The 22,048-nt window shown below is 45.5% G+C and overlaps 1 protein-coding gene across 1 annotated transcript in view; it reads right to left on the bottom strand.

Annotated features, from left to right (window-relative positions):
- Positions 1–6,517, bottom strand: part of LOC133953431 (uncharacterized) — a 32,472-nt gene extending 25,955 nt beyond the window's left edge. Inside the window, exon 1 of the mRNA XM_062387356.1 lies at positions 6,236–6,517. Within this exon, the coding sequence (XP_062243340.1) occupies positions 6,236–6,517 (282 nt within the window). The remainder of the gene's footprint in view (positions 1–6,235) is intronic.
- Positions 6,518–22,048: the final 15,531 nt, after the last annotated feature.

Here is a 22,048-nt window from a genome sequence, read left to right as displayed (position 1 = left end):
TTGATGTCATGCTGACTGTTGGTGAGGTCAAGGTGACTGGTGGAGATGTCATGTTGACTGGAAGAGATGTCTTGTTAACTGGTGGTTGTGATGTCATGGTGACAGGTGGTGAAGTAATGTTGACTGGTGGAGATGTCATGTTGACTGATGGTGGTGAGGTAATGTTGCTCGGTGGAGATGTCAGGTTGACTGGTGGTGGTGATGTCATGGTGACTGGTGCAGAGGTTGTGCTGACTTGTTGTTGTGATGTCATGGTGACTAGTGGGGAGGTCATGTTGACTGGTGTTGGTGATGTCATGTTGACTGCTGGTGATGTCATGGTCACTGGTGGTGAGGTCATGACAACTGGTGGTGAGGTCATGTTGACTGGTGGTGTTGATGTCTTGTTGACTGGTGGTGAGGTCAAGGTGACTGGTGGAGATGTCATGTTGACTGGTGGAGATGTCATGTTGATTGGTGGTGAGGTCATGGTGACTGGTGGTGATGTCATGGTAAATGATGGTGGTGATGTCATGTTGACAGGTAGTGAGGTCATATTGACTGGTGGTGGTGATGTCATGTTGACTGGTACTGATGTCATGGTAACAGGTGGTGAGGTCATGATGACTGGTGGTGAGGTCATGTTTACTGGTGGTGGTGATGTCATGGTGACTGGTGGTGAAGTAATTTTGACTGGTGGAGATGTCATGTTGACTAATGGTGGTGAGGTAATGTTGCTTGGTGGAGATGTCATGTTGACTGGTGGTGGTGATGTCATGGTGACTGGTGCAGAGGTTGTGATGACTTGTTGTTGTGATGTCATGGTGACTGGTGGGGAGGTCCAGTTAACTGGTGGTGAAGTCATGATGACTGGTGGTGAGGTCATGGTGACTGGAGGTGAGGTCATGTTGACTGGTGGTGAGGTCATGTTAACTGGTGGTGTTGATATCATGGTAACTGGTAGAGAGGTCATTATGACTGGTGGTGAGGTCATGTTGACTAGTGGTGGTGAGGTCATGTTGACTAGTGGTGGTGATGTCAAGTTGACTGGTGGTGAGGTCAGGATGACTGATTGTGAGGTCACTGTGACTGGTGGTGAGGTCATGTTGACTGATGGTGGTGATTTCATGCTGACTGTTGATGAGGTCATGGTGACTGTTGGTGAGATCAGGGTGACTGGTGGTGAGGTCATATTGACTGGTGGTGAGGTCATGTTGACTGGTGGTGATGTCGTGGTAAATGATGGTTGTGATGTCATGTTGACTGGTTGTGGTGATGTCATGTTGACTGACAGTGAGGTCATGTTGACTGGTGGTGGTGATGTCATGGTCACTGGTGGTGAGGTCATGACAACTGGTGGTGAGTTCATGTTGACTGGTGGTGGTGATGTCATGTTGACTGGTAGTGATGTCATGGTAACAGGTGGTGAGGTCATGATGACTGGTGGTGAGGTCATGTTGACTGGTGGTAGTGATGTCATGTTGACAAGTGGTGAAGTAATGTTGACTGGTGGAGATGTCATGTTGACTGATGGTGGTGATGTCATGGTGACTGGTGGTGAAGTAATGTTGACTGATGGAGATGTCATGTTGACTGATGGTGGTGAGGTAATGTTGCTTTGTGGAGATGTCATGTTGACTGGTGGTGGTGATGTCATGGTGACTGGTGCAGAGGTTTTGATGATTTCTTGTTGTGATGTCATGGTGACTGGTTGTGGTGATGTCATATTGACTGGTGGTGAGGTCATATTGACTGGTGGTTGTGATGTCATGTTGACTGTTGGTGAGGTATTTTTAACTGGTGCTGAGGTCATGTTGACTGGTGGTGAGGTCATGTTAACTGGTGGTGGTGATGTCATGCTGACTGGTGGTGAGGTCATATTGACTGGTTGTGGTGATGTCATGGAGACTGGTGGTGAGGTTGTGTTGACTGATGTTGGTGAGGTAATGTTAACTGGTGGTGAGGTCATGTTGACTGGTGGTGGTGATGTCATGTTGACTGGTAGTGATGTCATGGTAACTGGTGGTGAGGTCATGATGACTGGTGGTGAGGTCATGTTGACTGGTGGTAGTGATGTCATGTTGACAAGTGGTGAGGTCAAGGTGACTAGTGGAGATGTCATGTTGACTGGTGGAGATGACATGTTGATTGGTGTCGAGGTCATGGTGACTGGTGGTGAAGTCATGATGACATGTGGTGAGGTCATGGTGACTGGAGGTGAGGTCATGTTGACTGGTGGTGAGGTCATGTTAACTGGTGGTGTTGATATCATGGTAACTGGTTGAGAGGTCATTATGACTGTTGGTGAGGTCAGGATGACTGGTGGTGAGGTCATGTTGACAAGTGGTGAAGTAATGTTGACTGGTGGAGATGTCATGTTGACTGATGGTGGTGAGGTAATGTTGCTTGGTGGAGATGTCATGTTGACTGGTGGTGGTGATGTCATGGTGACTGGTGCAGAGGTTGTGATGACTTGTTGTGATGTCATGGTGACTGGAGGTGAGGTCATGTTGACTGGTGGTGAGGTCATGTTAACTGGTGGTGTTGATGTCATGGTAACTGGTGTTGAGGTCATGGTGACTGGAGGTGAGGTCATGTTAACTGGTGGTGAGGTCATGTTAACTGGTGGTGTTGATGTCATGTTGACAAGTGGTGAGGTCAAGGTGACTGGTGGAGATGTCATGTTGACTGGTGGAGATGTCATGTTGATTGGTGGTGAGGTCATGGTGACTGGTGGTGAGGTCATGGTGACTGTTGGTGAGGTCATGTTGACTGGTGATGTCATGTTGACTGGTGGTGAGGTCAAGGTGACTGGTGGAGATGTCATGTTGACTGGCGGAGATGTCATGTTAACTGGTGGTGGTGATGTCATGGTGAAAGGTGGTGAAGTAATGTTGACTGTTGGGGAGGTCATGTTAACTGGTGGTGTTGATATCATGGTAACTGGTTGTGAGGTCACTGTGACTGGTGGTGAGGTCATGTTGACTGATGGTGGTGATGTCATGTTGACTGGTGATGTCATGTTGACTGGTGGAGATGTCATGTTGACTGGCGGTGATGTCATGTTAACTGGTGGTGTTGATGTCATGGTGACTGGTTGTGAAGTAATGTTGACTGATGGAGATGTCATGTTGACTGATGGTGGTGAGGTAATGTTGCCTGGTGGAAATGTCATGTTGACTGGTGGTTGTGATGTCATGGTGACTGGTGCAGAGGTTGTGATGACTTGTTGTTGTGATGTCATGGTGACTGGTTGTGGTGATGTCATATTGACTGATGGTGAGGTCATGGTGACTGGTGGAGATGTCATGTTGACTGGTAGAGATGTAATGCTGACTGGTGGTGAGGTCATATTGACTGGTGGTTGTGATGTCATTTTGACTGTTGGTGAGGTAATTTTAACTGGTGATGAGGTAATGTTGACTGGTGGTGAGGTCATGTTAACTGGTGGTGGTGATGTCATGGTGACTGGTTGTGGTGATGTCATGGTGACTGGTGGTGAGGTTGTGTTGACTGATGTTGTTGAGGAAATGCTAACTGGTGGTGAGGTCATGTTGACTGGTGGTGGTGATGTCATGTTGACTGGTAGTGATGTCATGGTAACTGGTGGTGAGGTCATGTTAACTGGTGTTGAGGTCATATTCACACCTGTAGAGCCAGTTGGAACATAGGTTGCAGCAGTTGTAGCAACTGTGACATTGGCAGCTGAAGTGATAGGCACAGTTTTAACAGTTGCTGGGCTTGTTGTTGGTGCAGCAATTTCTGTAACAACCAAAAGGATATTGTTTCAGTGGTTTCAGGATCTTTTGAATTAGTACAAAATCGTCTCTACACAGTCAAAATAATCACGGTTAACATACGTTCGCAACACACAAATTACAGCTTATCTTCCCAACCTTTACCATATAGGAGGTTTAGTCTCCTATATGGGTTAGTCTTATCTCTAAGATTGGTCACCACAAAACTTGACTGTCAAACATGGTCTTTATCAGAAGAATGCAGTCTTCAGGAGAGTTGCTGTTTGTGCAGACAAACTCTTCTGAAGAGTGTCACTTTTTATCCAAACAAATTTGACTAATTCAACTCATATTTTTTTAATATTTTCAGCTGTAATCATGCTCAAGATTGGCCTTTTTCATCAAAGGGAACATGCTCCTACAAACCTAGCACATTTCTTTCAACAAAATGTAAATACCCAGCTATCTTTGACTACATGATATTAAGCACCTAAAATATCTAAAATATTCAGGTGTGCAATTAAACGATGAAATACTTTCCACTAAATCTAAATGGATACCCCTTGTTCGGCTATACCTTCATTGAATACCAGTATGAATGGATGAGTATTTGTACATATTTCAAACACTTATATCCAAGGAATGTTAAGGTAATTTGTACTGTTACACTGTTAGTCAATTTCTGTATTATGTAGTGTTAGCAACAAAAACTATTACACAATGCTTACCTGTTATAACAATGCTTGATGTGTTAATTGAAAGAGAGAAGTTGGGATTGTTGGTTGCTTCATCCACCAGAACATTTTCCACAGCAGTAGTTTCTGGCACTGAGCTGGTATTTTTGAACTGAAGCTCAGCCTCTACAACAACTGATCCTTCACTGTAAGGAAAATCATTAATATTGTTACGTGGCATTTGTGACCAGTAACTGTTTATACATAGATGAACGATGCATCAATATTTCACTCCACTTTTTCCAAAAATATACAATATCACTGGTAAGGATGCTGCCATCTCATGCTATTGAAATCTGAGTCTGTGCAATAGTCATCTTGGAGTTTTGCCAGGGTGTAGAGGTTATGCCAATAAACCCAGCAGACCAATCAAACGTCGATCCCAGCTGTCAATTATTATGTGTTATTATGTATGTATATAAGCCTCTGTCCCATATGTTAAGATGGAGAGGACAGAACTTATGAGCTTTTCTGTTGGAAGCCACTGGCATGTGATCCAGATACTTTGGCTTCACTTTTGGCAGTTGTCATGTCATCCTTCTTCATTTACAGTCATTCTTGTTGACATGTCAAAATTATACCAAAATGTACTGCAGACATTTGATGAAGTCAAAATGATTGATTAAATAACGAATGGGAATTCCACACATACTGACTCTATTTCAATTACTACAGTTCCCTGCAAACAGGTTTAGTGACACACTTACTATTTTCTTCTTCAGATGTTCGATAAAGTGTGATGTCACTTACCTGAAAGAGATGATCTTAGTTCCGACGAATCTGTCTCCGTATTCTTCCGAATAGACAGCATCAAGCTGGGGAAATTAAATTGACAAACAGTAAGAGTAATACACCAAAACAGGATTAGAGAAGGAAGACGGTTGCAACTACATAAACACTGTCTCGTTTTTTGTCATTTAAACCCAAAGCAACCCTGCTGTCACAACTCTCCTTCTTTTTTCAGTATCATTAACTTTGAGAAATAGTTTCTTTTACAACATTTACATTGATTTCTCAGAGAACGAGAACACACTCCATAGTGTGCATACCTCCACCAAGCTCTATTAAGCAGAATCACATTTCATACAGTCATAGATACCAGTTTCCTAAATGGGCCTGGTTTCTTTCATTTAGATCCCAGCTTATTCCCGGTGAAATTAACATACGATCATCCCTATATTTTGTTTACCAATTCACATTGATTATGAACACTAATATATTAAGAATGACATAAAAATATTAAGATATTTCTTTGTACTTACTGCTGTAACTATTGTATTTTCTAATGTCTTGAACTCCTCGGATGATTTGTTTCCAAGTTGTGAGGTAAAATTTTGTTGCAATTTAAATTCCAACGGAAGTGTTGAATCTTCTTCTTGTGCAACTGTTGTGACAACCGCTGCTGAGGATCCAGATGTTGGTGAGGAGGTTGCATTGCCTAGAAGTATATTAAAAATTAGGGTCTACCTGATTGTACCATAATTATAATATAAACACCATTCCTGAATTATACATGACCTGATGATGAATTAAATAAAAGGTGTTTTCTACTGAGAACATTGAAGGGAAACTGATACCTATAGGTGACACGGTGGAGATTGGTGGTGATGTCATGCTGACTGGTGGTGAAGTCCTGGTGACTGGTGGTGAGGTCATGTTGATTGGTGGAGATGTAATGTTGACTGTTGGTGAGGTCATGTTGATTGGAGGTAATGTCATGTTGACTGGTGGTGAGGTCCTGATGACTGGTGGTGAGGTCATGTTGATTGGTGGTGGTGATGTCACCTTGACTGGTGGTGAGGTCACGTTGATTGGTGGAGATGTAATGTTGAGTGTTGGTGAGGTCATGTTGATTGGAGGTAATGTCATGTTGACTGGTGGTGAGGTCATGTTGACTGAAGGTGGAGACGTCATGTTGATTGATGGTGGTGATGTCATGTTGACTGGTGGTAAGGTCATGCTGAATGGTGGTGATGTCTTGATGACTGGTGGTGAAGTCATGTTGACTGAAGGTGGAGACGTCATGTTGATTGGTGGTGGTGTCATAGTGACTGGTGGTGAGGTCATGTTGACTGGTGGTGGTGATGACAAGTGGACGGGTTGTGATGTCATTGTGAATAGTGGTGAGGTCGAGATGAATGGTGGTGAGGTCATGTTGATTGGTGGTGGTGATGTCATGTTGACTGGTGGTGATGTCATGTTGACTGGTTGTAATGTCATGGTAACTGGTGGTGAGGTCATGATGATAGGTGGTGAGGTCATGTTGACTGGTGGTGAGGTCATGTTGATAGGTGGTGGTGATGTCAAGTTGACTGGTGGTGAGGTCACGTTGATTGGTAGAGATGTAATGTTCACTGGTGGTGAGGTCATGTTAACTGGTGGTGAGGTCATATTCACACCTGTAGAGCCAGTTGGAACATAGGTTGCAGCAGTTGTAGCAACTGTGACATTGGCAGCTGAAGTGATAGGCACAGTTGTAACAGTTGCTGGGCTTGTTGTTGGTGTAGCAATTTCTGTAACAACCAAAAGGATATTGTTTCAGTGGTTTCAGGATATTTGAATCAGTACAAAATCGTCTCTACATAGTCAAAATAATCACGTTGCATACGTATCGCAACACACAAATTACAGCTTATCTTCCCAACCTTTACCATATAGGAGGTTTAGTCTTCTTATCTCTAAGATTGGTCACCACAAAACTTGACTGTCAAACATGGTCTTTATCAGAAGAATGCAGTCTTCAGGAGAGTTGCTATTTGTGCAGACAAACTCTTCTGAAGAGTGTCACTTTTTATCCAAACAAATTTGACCATTTCAACTCATATTTTTTTAATATTTTCAGCTGTAGTCAATTTCTGTATTATGTAGTGTTAGCAACAAAACCTATTACACAATGCTTACCTGTTATAACAATGCTTGATGTGTTAATTGAAAGAGAGAAGTTGGGATTGTTGGTTGCTTCATCCACCAGAACATTTTCCGCAGCAGTAGTTTCTGGCACTGAGCTGGTATTTTTGAACTGAAGCTCAGCCTCTACAACAACTGATCCTTTACTGTAAGGAAAATCATTAATATTGTTATGTGTCAGTCATGACCAGTAACTGTTTATACATGGATGAACGATGTATCAATATTTCACTCCACTTTTTCCAAAAATGAAGATAAAATATCACTGGTAAGGATGCTGCGATCTCATGCCATTGAAATCTGAGTCTGTGCAATAGTCATCTTGGAGGTTGGCCAGGGTGTAGGTGCCAATAAACCCAGCAGCCCAATCAAACGTCAATCCCAGCTGTCAATCATTATGTCTCACCCGATTTTTGTACCTTAAAATAACTAATATAAAACATAAATTTTACCTTTTGATTAAAATAAATACAAATTACCTGAATTGTCAGAAATCGTCTTTGGTAAAAAAACAAATATCTGACATGTATTTTTAACACTTTTTGGGATATAAGCCTCTGTCTCATATGTTAAGATGGAGAGGACAGAATTTATGACCTTTTCTGTTAGAAGCCACTGGCATGTGATCCAGATACTTTGGCTTCACTTTTGGCAGTTGTCATGTCATCCTTCCTCATTTACAGCCATTCTTATTGACATGTCAAAATTATACCAAAATGTACTGCAGACATTTGATAAAGTCAAAACGATTGATTAAATAAAGAATGGGAATTCCACACATACTGACTCTATTTCAATTACTACAGTTCCCTGCAAACAGCTTTAGTGACACAGTTACTATTTTCTTCTTCAGACGTTCGATAAAGTGTGATGTCACTTACCTGAAAGAGATGATCTTAGTTCCGACGAATCTGTCTCCATATTCTTCCGAATAGACAGCATCAAGCTGGGGAAATGAAATTGACAAACAGTAAGAGTAATATACCAAAACAGGATTAGAGAAGGAAGACGGTTTCAACTACATAAACACTGTCTCATTTTTTGTCATTTAAACCCAAAGCAACCCTGCTGTCACAACTCTCCTTCTTTTTTCAGTATCATTAACTTTGAGAAATAGTTTCTTTTACAACATTTACATTGATTTCTCAGAGACGAGAACACACTCCATAGTGTGCATACCTCAACCAAGCTCTATTAAGCAGAATCACATTTCATACAGTCATAGATACCAGTTTCCTAAATGGGCCTGCTTTCTTTCATTCAGATCCCAGCTTATTCCCGGGGAAATTAACATACGATCATCCCTATATTTTGTTTACCAATTCACATTGATTATGAACACTAATATATTAAGAATGACATAAAAATATTAAGATATTTCTTTGTACTTACTGCTGTTACTATTGTAGTTTCTAATGTCTTGAACTCCTCGGATGATTTGTTTCCAAGTTGTGAGGTAAAATTTTGTTGCAATTTAAATTCCAACGGAAGTGTTGAATCTTCTTCTTGTGCAACTGTTGTGACAACCGCTGCTGAGGATCCAGATGTTGGTGAGGAGGTTGCATTGCCTAGAAGTATATTAAAAATTAGGTTCTACCTGATTTGTACCATAATTATAATATAAACACCATTCCTGAATGATACATGACCTGATGATGAATTAAATAAAAGGTGTTCTCTATTGAGAACATTGAAGAGAAACTGATACCTATAGGTGACACGGTGGAGATTGGTGGTGATGTCATGCTGACTGGTGGTGATGTCACGTTGACTGAAGGTGGAGACGTCATGTTGATTGGTGGTGGTGTCATAGTGACTGGTGGTGAGGTTATGTTGACTGGTGGTGGTGACGTCATGTTGACTGGTGGTGATGTCATGTTGACTGGTTGTAATGTCATGGTAACTGGTGGTGAGGTCAAGGTGACTGGTGGAAATGTCCTGGTGACTGGTGGTGAGGTGATGTTGACTGGTGGTGAGGTCATGTTGATGGGTGGTGGTGATGTCAAGTTGACTGGTGGTGAGGTCACGTTGATTAGAGGAGATGTAATGTTGACAAGTGGTGAGGTCAAGGTGACTGGTGGAAATGTCATGTTGACTGTTGATGAGGTCATGGTGACTGTTGGTGAGGTCATGTTGACTGGTGGTGAGGTCAAGGTGACTGGTGGAGATGTCATGTTGACTGGCAGAGATGTCATGTTAACTGGTGGTGGTGATGTCATGGTGACTAGTGGTGAAGTAATGTTGACTGTTGGAGATGTCATGTTGACTGATGGTGGTGAGGTAATGTTGCTTGGTGGTGATGTCATGGTGACTGGTGGTGAGGTCATGAGGACTGGTGGGGAAGTCATGTTGACTGGTGTTGGTGATGTCATGTTGACTGCTGGTGATGTCATGGTCACTGGTGATGAGGTCATGACAACTGGTGGTGAGGTCATGTTGACTGGTGGTGATGTCATGGTCACTGGTGATGAGGTCATGACGACTGGTGGTGAGGTCAAGGTGACGGGTGGAGATGTCATGTTGACTGGGGGAGATGTCATGGTGACTGGAGGTGAGGTCATGTTGACTGGTTGTGGTGATGTCATATTGACTGATGGTGACGTCATGGTGACTGGTGGAGATGTCATGTTGACTGGTAGAGATGTCATGCTGACTGGCGGTGAGGTCATATTGACTGGTGGTTGTGATGTCATGTTGACTGTTGGTGAAGTCATTTTGACTGGTTGTGGTGATGTCATGGTGACTGGTGGTGAGGTTGTGTTGACTGATGTTGGTGAGTTAATGTTAACTGGTGGTGAGGTCATGTTGACTGGTGGTGGTGATGTCATGTTGACTGGTGGTGAAGTAATGTTGACTGGCTGTGGTGATGTCATGGTGACTGGTAGTGAGGTTGTGTTGACTGATGTTGGTGAGTTAATGTTAACTGGTGGTGAGGTCATGTTGACTGGTGGTGGTGATGTAATGTTGACTGGTAGTGATGTCATGGTAACTGGTGGTGAGGTCATGATGACTGGTGGTGAGGTCATGTTGACTGGTGGTAGTGTTGTCATGTTGACTGGTGGTGAAGTAATGTTGACTGGTTGTGGTGATGTCATGGTGACTGGTGGTGAGGTTGTGTTGACTGATGTTGGTGAGTTAATGTTAACTGGTGGTGAGGTCATGTTGACTGGTGGTGGTGATGTAATGTTGACTGGTAGTGATGTCATGGTAACTGGTGGTGAGGTCATGATGACTGGTGGTGAGGTCATGTTGATAGGTGGTGGTGATGTCATGTTGACTGGTGGTGGTGATGTCATGGTGAATGGTGGTGAAGTAATGTTGACTGGTGGAGATGTCATGTTGACTGATGGTGGTGAGGTAATGTTGCTTGGTGGAGATGTCATGTTGTCTGGTGGTGGTGGTGTCATGGTGACTGGTGCAGAGGTTGTGATGGCTTGTTGTGATGTCATTGTGACTGGTGGGGAAGTCATGTTGACTGGTGTTGGTGATGTCATGTTGACTGCTGGTGATGTCATGGTCACTGGTGGTGAGGTCATGACGACTGGTGGTGAGGTCATTTTGACTGGTGGTGTTGATGTCTTGTTGACTGGTGGTGAGGTCAAGGTGACGGGTGGAGGTGTCATGTTGACTGGGGGATATGTCATGGTGACTGGAGGTGAGGTCATGTTGACTGGTTGTGGTGATGTCATATTGACTGATGGTGAGGTCAAGGTGACTGGTGGAGATGTCATGTTGACTGGTAGAGATGTCATGCTGACTGGCGGTGAGGTCATATTGACTGGTGGTTGTGATGTCATGTTGACTGTTGGTGAAGTCATGTTGACTGGTTGTGGTGATGTCATGGTGACTGGTGGTGAGGTTGTGTTGACTGATGTTGGTGAGTTAATGTTAACTGGTGGTGAGGTCATGTTGACTGGTGGTGGTGATGTCATGTTGACTGGTGGTGAAGTAATGTTGACTGGTTGTGGTGATGTCATGGTGACTGGTGGTGAGGTTGTGTTGACTGATGTTGGTGAGTTAATGTTAACTGGTGGTGAGGTCATGTTGATTGGTGGTGGTGATGTAATGTTGACTGGTAGTGATGTCATGGTAACTGGTGGTGAGGTCATGATGACTGGTCGTGAGGTCATGTTGACTGGTGGTAGTGATGTCATGTTGACAAGTGGTGAGGTCAAGGTGACTGGTGGAGATGTCATGTTGACTGGTGGAGATGTCATGTTGATTGGTGGTGAGGTCATGGTGACTGGTGGTGAGATCAGGGTGACTGGAGGTGAGGTCATGATGAATGGTGGTGAGGTCATGTTGACTGGTGGTGATGTCATGGTAAATGATGGTTGTGATGTCATGTTGACTGGTTGTGGTGATGTCATGTTGACTGGTAGTGAGGTCATGTTAACTGGTGGTGGTGATGTCATGATGACTGGTAGTGATGTCATATTAACAGGTGGTGAGGTCATGATGACTGGTGGTGAGGTCATGTTGACTGGTGGTAGTGATGTCATGTTGACAAGTGGTGAAGTAATGTTGACTGGTGGAGATGTCATGTTGACTGATGGTGGTGAGGTAATGTTGCTTGGTGGAGATGTCATGTTGACTGGTGGTGGTGATGTCATGGTGACTGGTGCAGAGGTTGTGATGACTTGTTGTTGTGATGTCATGGTGACTCTCGGGGAGGTCAAGTTAACTGGTGGTGAGGTCATGATGACTGGTGGTGAGGTCATGGTGACTGGAGGTGAGGTTAGGTAGACTGGTGGTGAGGTCATGTTAACTGGTGGTGTTGATATCATGGTAACTGGTTGTGAGGTCACTGTGACTGGTGGTGAGGTCATGTTGACTGGTGGTGTTGATGTCTTGTTGACTGGTGGTGAGGTCAAGGTGACGGGTGCAGGTGTCATGTTGACTGGCGGTGATGTCATGTTAACTGGTGGTGGTGATGTCATGGTGACTGGTGGTGAAGTAATGTTGACTGATGGAGATGTCATGTTGACTGATGGTGGTGGGGTAATGTTGCTTGTTGGAGATGTCATGTTGACTGGTGGTGGTGATGTCATAGTGACTGGTGCAGAGGTTGTGATGACTTGTTGTTGTGATGTCATGGTGACTGGTGGTGAAGTCGGGTTGACTGGTTGTGGTGATGTCATGGTGACTGGTAGAGATGTCATGCTGACTGGTGGTGAGGTCATATTGACTGGTGGTTGTGATGTCATGTTGACTGTTGGTGAGGTAATTTTAACTGGTGCTGAGGTCATGTTGACTGGTGGTGAGGTCATGTTAACTGGTTGTGGTGATGTCATGTTGACTGGTGGTGAGGTTGTGTTGACTGATGTTGGTGAGGTAATGTTAACTGGTGGTGAGGTCATGTTGACTGGTGGTGGTGATGTCATGTTGACTGGTAGTGATGTGATGGTAACTGGTGGTGAGGTCATGATGACTGGTGGTGAGGTCAAGGTGACTGGTGGAGATGTCATGTTGACTGGTGGAGATGTCATGTTGATTGGTGGTGAAGTCATGGTGACTGGTGCAGAGATCAGGGTGACTGGTGGTGAGGTCATGTTGACTGGTGGTGATGTCATGGTAAATGATGGTTGTGATGTCATGTTGACTGGTTGTGGTGATGTCATGTTGACTGGTAGTGAGGTCATGTTGACTGGTGGTGAGGTCATGTTGACTGGTGGTGATGTCATGGTAAATGATGGTTGTGATGTCATGTTGACTGGTTGTGGTGATGTCATGTTGACTGGTAGTGAGGTCTCGTTGACTGTTGGTGGTGATGTCATGTTGACTGGTAGTGATGTCATGGTAACTGGTGGTGAGGTCATGATGACTGGTGGTGAGGTCATGTTGACAAGTGGTGAAGTAATGTTGACTGGTGGAGATGTCATGTTGACTGATGGTGGTGAGGTAATGTTGCTTGGTGGAGATGTCATGTTGACTGGTGGTGTTGATGTCATGGTGACTGGTGCAGAGGTTGTGATGACTTGTTGTTGTGATGTCATGGTGACTGGTGGGGAGGTCAGGTTAACTGGTGGTGAAGTAATGTTGACTGGTGGAGATGTCATGTTGACTGATGGTGGTGAAGTAATGTTGCTTGGTGGAGATGTTGTGTTGACTGGTGGTGGTGATGTCATGGTGACTTGTGCAGAGGTTGTGATGACTTGTTGTTGTGATGTCATGGTGACTGGAGGTGAGGTCATGTTGACTGGTGGTGAGGTCATGTTGAATAGTGGTGGTGATGTCAAGTTGACTGGTGGTGAGGTAAGGATGACTGGTTGTGAGGTCACTGTGACTGGTGGTGAGGTCATGTTGACTGGTGGTGGTGATGTCATGTTGACTGGTGGTGAGGTCATGGTGACTGGTGGAGATGTCATGTTGACTGGTAGAGATGTCATGCTGACTGGTGGTGAGGTCATATTGACTGGTGGTTGTGATGTCATGTTGACTGTTGGTGAGGTAATTTTAACTGGTGCTGAGGTCATGTTGACTGGTGGTGAGGTCATGTTAACTGGTGGTGGTGATGTCATGGTGACTGGTGGTGAAGTCGGGTTGACTGGTTGTGGTGATGTCATGGTGACTGGTGGTGAGGTTGTGTTGACTGATGTTGGTGAGGTAATGTTAACTGGTGGTGAGGTCATGTTGACTGGTGGTGGTGATGTCATGTTGACTGGTACTGATGTGATGGTAACTGGTGGTGAAGTCATGATGACTGGTGGTGAGGTCATGTTGACTGGTAGTGATGTCATGGTAACTGGTGGTGAGGTCATGATGACTGGTGGTGAGGTCATGTTGACTGGTGGTAGTGATGTCATGTTGACAAGTGGTGAGGTCAAGGTGACTGGTGGAGATGTCATGTTGACTGGTGGAGATGTCATGTTGATTGGTGGTGAGGTCATGGTGACTGGTGCAGAGATCAGGGTGACTGGTGGTGAGGTCATGTTGACTGGTGGTGATGTCATGGTAAATGATGGTTGTGATGTCATGTTGACTGGTTGTGGTGATGTCATGTACACTGGTAGTGAGGTCATGTTTACTGGTGGTGGTGATGTCATGTTGACTGGTGGTGAAGTCGGGTTGACTGGTTGTGGTGATGTCATGGTTAACGGTGGTGAGGTTGTGTTGACTGATGTTGGTGAGGTAATGTTAACTGGTGGTGAGGTCATGTTGACTGGTGGTGGTGATGTCATGTTGACTGGTAGTGATGTCATGGTAACTGGTGGTGAGGTCATGATGACTGGTGGTGAGGTCATGTTGACTGGTGGTAGTGATGTCATGTTGACAAGTGGTGAGGTCAAGGTGACTGGTGGAGATGTCATGTTGACTGGTGGTGAGGTCATGATGACTGGTGGTGAGGTCCTGGTGACTGGTGGTAGTGATGTCATGTTGACAAGTGGTGAGGTCATGTTGACTGGTGGTAGTGATGTCATGTTGACAAGTGGTGAGGTCAAGGTGACTGGTGGAGATGTCATGTTGACTGTTGGAGATGTCATGTTGATTGGTGGTGAGGTCATGGTGACTAGTGCAGAGATCAGGGTGACTGGTTGTGAGGTCATGTTTACTGGTGCTGATGTCATGGTAAATGATGGTTGTGATGTCATGTTGACTGGTAGTGAGGTCTTGTTGACAGGTGGTGAGGTCATGTTGACTGGTGGTGATGTCATGGTAAATGATGGTTGTGATGTCATGTTGACTGGTTGTGGTGATGTCATGTTGACTGGTAGTGAGGTCTCGTTGACTGTTGGTGGTGATGTCATGTTGACTGGTAGTGATGTCATGGTAACTGGTGGTGAGGTCATGATGACTGGTGGTGAGGTCATGTTGACAAGTGGTGAAGTAATGTTGACTGGTGGAGATGTCATGTTGACTGGTGGTGAGGTAATGTTGCTTGGTGGAGATGTCATGTTGACTGGTGGTGGTGATGTCATGGTGACTGGTGCAGAGGTTGTGATGACTTGTTGTGATGTCATGGTGACTGGTGGGGAGGTTAAGTTAACTGGTGGTGAAGTCATGATGACTGGTGGTGAGGTCATGGTGACTGGAGGTGAGGTCATGTTGACTGGTGGTGAGGTCATGTTGACTAGTGGTGGTGATGTCAAGTTGACTGGTAGTGAGGTAAGGATGACTGGTTGTGAGGTCACTGTGACTGGTGGTGAGGTCATGTTGACTGGTGGTGGTGATGTCATGTTGACTGATGGTGAGGTCATGGTGACTGGTGGAGATGTCATATTGACTGGTAGAGATGTCATGCTGACTGGTGGTGAGGTCATATTGACTGGTGGTTGTGATGTCATGTTGACTGTTGGTGAGGTAATTTTAACTGGTGCTGAGGTCATGTTGACTGGTGGTGAGGTCATGTTAACTGGTGGTGAGGTCATGGTGACTCTTGGTGAGGTCATGTTGACTGGTGGTGATGTCATTTTGACTGATGGTGAGGTCATGTTGACTGGTGGTGGTGATGTCATGTTGACTGGTCGTGAGGTCAAGGTGACTGGTGGAGATGTCATGTTGAATGGCGGAGATGTCATGTTAACTGGTGGTGCTAATGTCATGGTGAATGGTGGAGATGTCATGCTGACTGGTGGTGAGGTCATATTGACTGGTGGTTGTGATGTCATGTTGACTGTTGGTGAGGTAATGTTAACTGGTGGTGAGGTCATGATGACTGGTGGTGAGGTCATGTTGACTGGTGGTAGTGATGTCATGTTGACAAGTGGTGAGGTCAAGGTGACTGGTGGAGATGTCATGTTGACTGGTGGTGAGGTCATGATGACTGGTGGTGAGGTCCTGGTGACTGGTGGTAGTGATGTCATGTTGACAAGTGGTGAGGTCATGTTGACTGGTGGTAGTGATGTCATGTTGACAAGTGGTGAGGTCAAAGTGACTGGTGGAGATGTCATGTTGACTGTTGGAGATGTCATGTTGATTGGTGGTGAGGTCATGGTGACTAGTGCAGAGATCAGGGTGACTGGTTGTGAGGTCATGTTTACTGGTGGTGATGTCATGGTAAATGATGGTTGTGATGTCATGTTGACTGGTAGTGAGGTCTTGTTGACTGGTGTTGAGGTCATGTTGACTGGTGGTGATGTCATGGTAAATGATGGTTGTGATGTCATGTTGACTGGTTGTGGTGATGTCATGTTGACTGGTAGTGAGGTCTCGTTGACTGTTGGTGGTGATGTCATGTTGACTGGTAGTGATATCATGGTAACTGGTGGTGAGGTCATGATGACTGGTGGTGAGGTCATGTTGACAAGTGGTGAAGTAATGTTGACTGGTGGAGATGTCATGTTGACTGATGGTGGTGAGGTAATGTTGCTTGGTGGAGATGTCATGTTGACTGGTGGTGGTGATGTCATGGTGACTGGTGCAGAGGTTGTGATGACTTGTTGTGATGTCATGGTGACTGGTGGGGAGGTCAAGTTAACTGGTGGTGAAGTCATGATGACTGGTGGTGAGGTCATGGTGACTGGAGGTGAGGTCATGTTGACTGGTGGTGAGGTCATGTTGACTAGTGGTGGTGATGTCAAGTTGACTGGTAGTGAGGTAAGGATGACTGGTTGTGAGGTCACTGTGACTGGTGGTGAGGTCATGTTGACTGGTGGTGGTGATGTCATGTTGACTGATGGTGAGGTCATGGTGACTGGTGGAGATGTCATATTGACTGGTAGAGATGTCATGCTGACTGGTGGTGAGGTCATATTGACTGGTGGTTGTGATGTCATGTTGACTGTTGGTGAGGTAATTTTAACTGGTGCTGAGGTCATGTTGACTGGTGGTGAGGTCATGTTAACTGGTGGTGAGGTCATGGTGACTCTTGGTGAGGTCATGTTGACTGGTGGTGATGTCATTTTGACTGATGGTGAGGTCATGTTGACTGGTGGTGGTGATGTCATGTTGACTGGTCGTGAGGTCAAGGTGACTGGTGGAGATGTCATGTTGAATGGCGGAGATGTCATGTTAACTGGTGGTGCTGATGTCATGGTGAATGGTGGAGATGTCATGTTGACTGTTGGTGAGGTAATGTTAACTGGTGGTGAGGTCATGTTGACTGGTGGTGAGGTCATGTTAACTGGTAATTGTGATGTCATGGTGACTGGTGGTGAGGTTGTGTTGACTGATGTTGGTGAGTTAATGTTAACTGGTGGTGAGGTCATGTTGACTAGTGTCGGTGATATCATGTTGACTGGTAGTGATGTGATGGTAACTGGTGGTGAAGTCATGATGACTGGTGGTGAGGTCATGTTGACTGGTAGTGATGTTATGGTAACTGGTGGTGAGGTCTTGATGACTGGTGGTGAGGTCATGTTGACTGTTGGTAGTGATGTCATGTTGACAAGTGGTGAGGTCAAGGTGACTGGTGGAGATGTCATGTTGACTGGTGGAGATGTCATGTTGATTGGTGGTGAGGTCAAGGTGACTGGTGGAGATGTCATGTTGACTGGTGGAGATGTCATGTTGATTGGTGGTGAGGTCATGGTGACTGGTGCAGAGATCAGGGTGACTGGTGGTGAGGTCATGTTGACTGGTGGTGATGTCATGGTAAATGATGGTTGTGATGTCATGTTGACTGGTTGTGGTGATGTCATGTTGACTGGTAGTGAGGTCATGTTTACTGGTGGTGGTGAGGTAATGTTAACTGGTGGTGAGGTCATGTTAACTGGTGGTGGTGATGTCATGTTGACTGGTAGTGATGTGATGGTAACTGGTGGTGAGGTCATGATGACTGGTGGTGAGGTCATGTTGACTGGTAGTGATGTCATGGTAACTGGTGGTGAGGTCATGATGACTGGTGGTGAGGTCATGTGGACTGGTGGTAGTGATGTCATGTTGACAAGTGGTGAGGTAAAGGTGACTGGTGGAGATGTCATGTTGACTGGTATTGATGTCATGGTAACTGGTGGTGAGGTCATGATGACTGGTGGTGAGGTCATGTTGACTGGTGGTAGTGATGTCATGTTGACAAGTGGTGAGGTCATGTTGACTGGTGGTAGTGATGTCATGTTGACAAGTGGTGAGGTCAAGGTGACTGGTGGAGATGTCATGTTGACTGTTGGAGATGTCATGTTGATTGGTGGTGAGGTCATGGTGACTGGCATAGAGATCAGGGTGACTGATGGTGAGGTAATGTTGACTGGTGGTGATGTCATGGTAAATGATGGTTGTGATGTCATGTTGACTGGTTGTGGTGATGTCATGTTGACTGGTACTGAGGTCATGTTGACTGGTGGTGAGGTCATGTTGACTGGTGGTGATGTCATGGTAAATGATGGTTGTGATGTCATGTTGACTGGTTGTGGTGATGTCATGTTGACTGGTATTGAGGTCTCGTTGACTGTTGGTGGTGATGTCATGTTTACTGGTAGTGATGTCATGGTAACTGGTGGTGAGGTCATAATGACTGGTGGTGAGGTCATGTTGACAAGTGATGAAGTAATGTTGACTGGTGGAGATGTCATGTTGACTGATGGTGGTGAGGTAATGTTGCTTGGTGGAGATGTCATGTTGACTGGTGGTGGTGATGTCATGGTGACTGGTGCAGAGGTTGTGATGACTTGTTGTTGTGATGTCATGGTGACTGGTGGGGAGGTCAAGTTAACTGGTGGTGAAGTCATGATGACTGGTGGTGAGGTCATGGTGACTGGAGGTGAGGTCATGTTGACTGGTGGTGAGGTCATGTTGACTAGTGGTGGTGATGTCAAGTTGACTGGTGGTGAGGTAAGGATGACTGGTTGTGAGGTCACTGTGACTCGTGGTGAGGTCATGTTGACTGGTGGTGGTGATGTCATGTTGACTGTTGGTGAGGTAATTTTAACTGGTGCTGAGGTCATGTTGACTGGTGGTGAGGTCATGTTAACTGGTGGTGAGGTCATATTGACTGGTGGTTGTGATGTCATGTTGACTGTTGGTGAGGTAATTTTAACTGGTGCTGAGGTCATGTTGACTGGTGGTGAGGTCATGTTAACTGGTGGTGAGGTCATGGTGACTCTTGGTGAGGTCATGTTGACTGGTGGTGATGTCATTTTGACTGATGGTGAGGTCATGTTGACTGGTGGTGGTGATGTCATGTTGACTGGTCGTGAGGTCAAGGTGACTGGTGGAGATGTCATGTTGACTGGCGGAGATGTCATGTTAACTGGTGGTGGTGATGTCATGGTGACTGGTGGAGATGTCATGCTGACTGGTGGTGAAGTCATGATGACTGGTGGTGAGGTCATGGTGACTGGAGGTGAGGTCATGTTTACTGGTGGTGAGGTCATGTTGACTAGTGGTGGTGATGTCAAGTTGACTGGTGGTGAGGTAAGGATGACTGGTTGTGAGGTCACTGTGACTGGTGGTGAGGTCATGTTGACTGGTGGTGGTGATGTCATGTTGACTGATGGTGAGGTCATGGTGACTGGTGGAGATGTCATGTTGACTTGTAGAGATGTCATGCTGACTGGTGGTAAGGTCATATTGACTGGTGGTTGTGATGTCATGTTGACTGTTGGTGAGGTAATTTTAACTGGTGCTGAGGTCATGTTGACTGGTGGTGAGGTCATGTTAACTGGTGGTGAGGTCATGTTGACTCTTGGTGAGGTCATGTTGACTGGTTGTGAGGTCAGTGTGACTGGTTGTGAGGTCAATGTGACTGGTGGTGAGGTAATTTTGACTGATGGTGGTGATGTCATGTTGACTGTTGATGAGGTCATGTTGACTGTTGGTGAGGTCATGTTGACTGGTGGTGGTGATGTCATGTTGACTGGTCGTGAGGTCAAGGTGACTGGTGGAGATGTCATGTTGACTGGCGGAGATGTCATGTTAACTGGTGGTGGTGATGTCATGGTGACTGGTGGAGATGTCATGCTGACTGGTGGTGAGGTCATGTTTACTGGTGGTGAGGTCATGTTAACTGGTAATTGTGATGTCATGGTGACTGGTGGTGAGGTTGTGTTGACTGATGTTGGTGAGGTAATGTTAACTGGTGGTGAGGTCATGTTGACTGGTGGTGGTGATGTCATGTTGACTGGTAGTGATGTGATGGTAACTGGTGGTGAGGTCATGATGACAGGTGGTGAGGTCATGTTGACTGGTAGTGATGTCATGGTAACTGGTGGTGAGGTCATGATGACTGGTGGTGAGGTCATGTTGACTGGTGGTAGTGATGTCATGTTGACAAGTGGTGAGATCAAGGTGACTGGTTTAGATGTCATGTTGACTGGCGGAGATGTCATGTTAACTGGTGGTGGTGATGTCATGGTAACTGGTGGAGATGTCATGCTGACTGGTCGTGAGGTCATAATGACTGGTGGTTGTGATGTCATGTTGACTGTTGGTGATGTCATGGTGACTGGTGGTGAGGTCATTTTTACCGGTGGTGGTGATGTCATGTTGACTGGTGGTGAGGTCATGGTGACTCTTGGTGAGGTCATGTTGACTGGTGGTGATGTCATTTTGAATGATGGTGAGGTCAGGATGACTGGTTGTGAGGTCAGTGTTACTGGTGGTGAGGTCATTTTGACTGATGGTGGTGATGTCATGTTGACTGTTGATGAGGTCAAGTTAACTGGTGGTGAGGTCATGATGACTGGTGGTGAGGTCATGGTGACTGGAGGTGAGGTTATGTTTACTGGTGGTGAGGTCATGTTAACTGGTGGTGTTGATATCATGGTAACTGGTTGTGAGGTCACTGTGACTGGTGGTGAGGTCACGTTGACTGATGGTGGTGATGTCATGTTGACTGTTGATGAGGTCATGGTGACTGTTGGTGAGGTCATGTTGACTGGTGATGTCATGTTGACTGGTGGTGAGGTCAAGGTGACTGGTGGAGATGTCATGTTGACTGATGGTGGTGAGGTAATGTTGCTTGGTGGAGATGTCATGTTGACTGGTGGTGGTGATGTCATGGTGACTGGTGCAGAGGTTGTGATGACTTGTTGTGATGTCATGGTGACTGGTGGGGAGTTCAAGTTAACTGGTGGTGAGGTCATGTTGACTGGTGGTAGTGATGTCATGTTGACAAGTGGTGAGATCAAGGTGACTGGTGGAGATGTCATGTTGACTGGCGGAGATGTCATGTTAACTGGTGGTGGTGATGTCATGGTGACTGGTGGAGATGTCATGCTGACTGGTGGTGAGGTCATATTGACTGGTGGTTGTGATGTCATGTTGACTGTTGGTGAGGTAATGTTAACTGGTGGTGAGGTCATGTTGACTGGTGGTGAGGTCATGTTAACTGGTAATTGTGATGTCATGGTGACTGGTGGTGAGGTCATTTTGACCGGTGGTGGTGATGTCATGTTGACTGGTGGTGAGGTCATGGTGACTCTTGGTGAGGTCATGTTGACTGGTGGTGATGTCATTTTGACTGATGGTGAGGTCAGGATGACTGGTTGTGAGGTCAGTGTTACCGGTGGTGAGGTCATTTTGACTGATGGTGGTGATTTCATGTTGACTGTTGATGAGGTCAAGTTAACTGGTGGTGAGGTCATGATTTCTGGTGGTGAGGTCATGGTGACTGGAGGTGAGGTTATGTTTACTGGTGGTGAGGTCATGTTAACTGGTGGTGTTGATATCATGGTAACTTGTTGTGAGGTCACTGTGACTGGTGGTGAGGTCACGTTGACTGATGGTGGTGATGTCATGTTGACTGTTGATGAGGTCATGGTGACTGTTGGTGAGGTCATGTTGACTGGTGATGTCATGTTGACTGGTGGTGAG

The sequence above is a fragment of the Platichthys flesus genome, chromosome 5, assembly GCF_949316205.1.
Source record: "Platichthys flesus chromosome 5, fPlaFle2.1, whole genome shotgun sequence".
Taxonomy (NCBI): domain Eukaryota; kingdom Metazoa; phylum Chordata; class Actinopteri; order Pleuronectiformes; family Pleuronectidae; genus Platichthys; species Platichthys flesus.
This window is presented reverse-complemented; position numbering and strand designations above follow the sequence as displayed.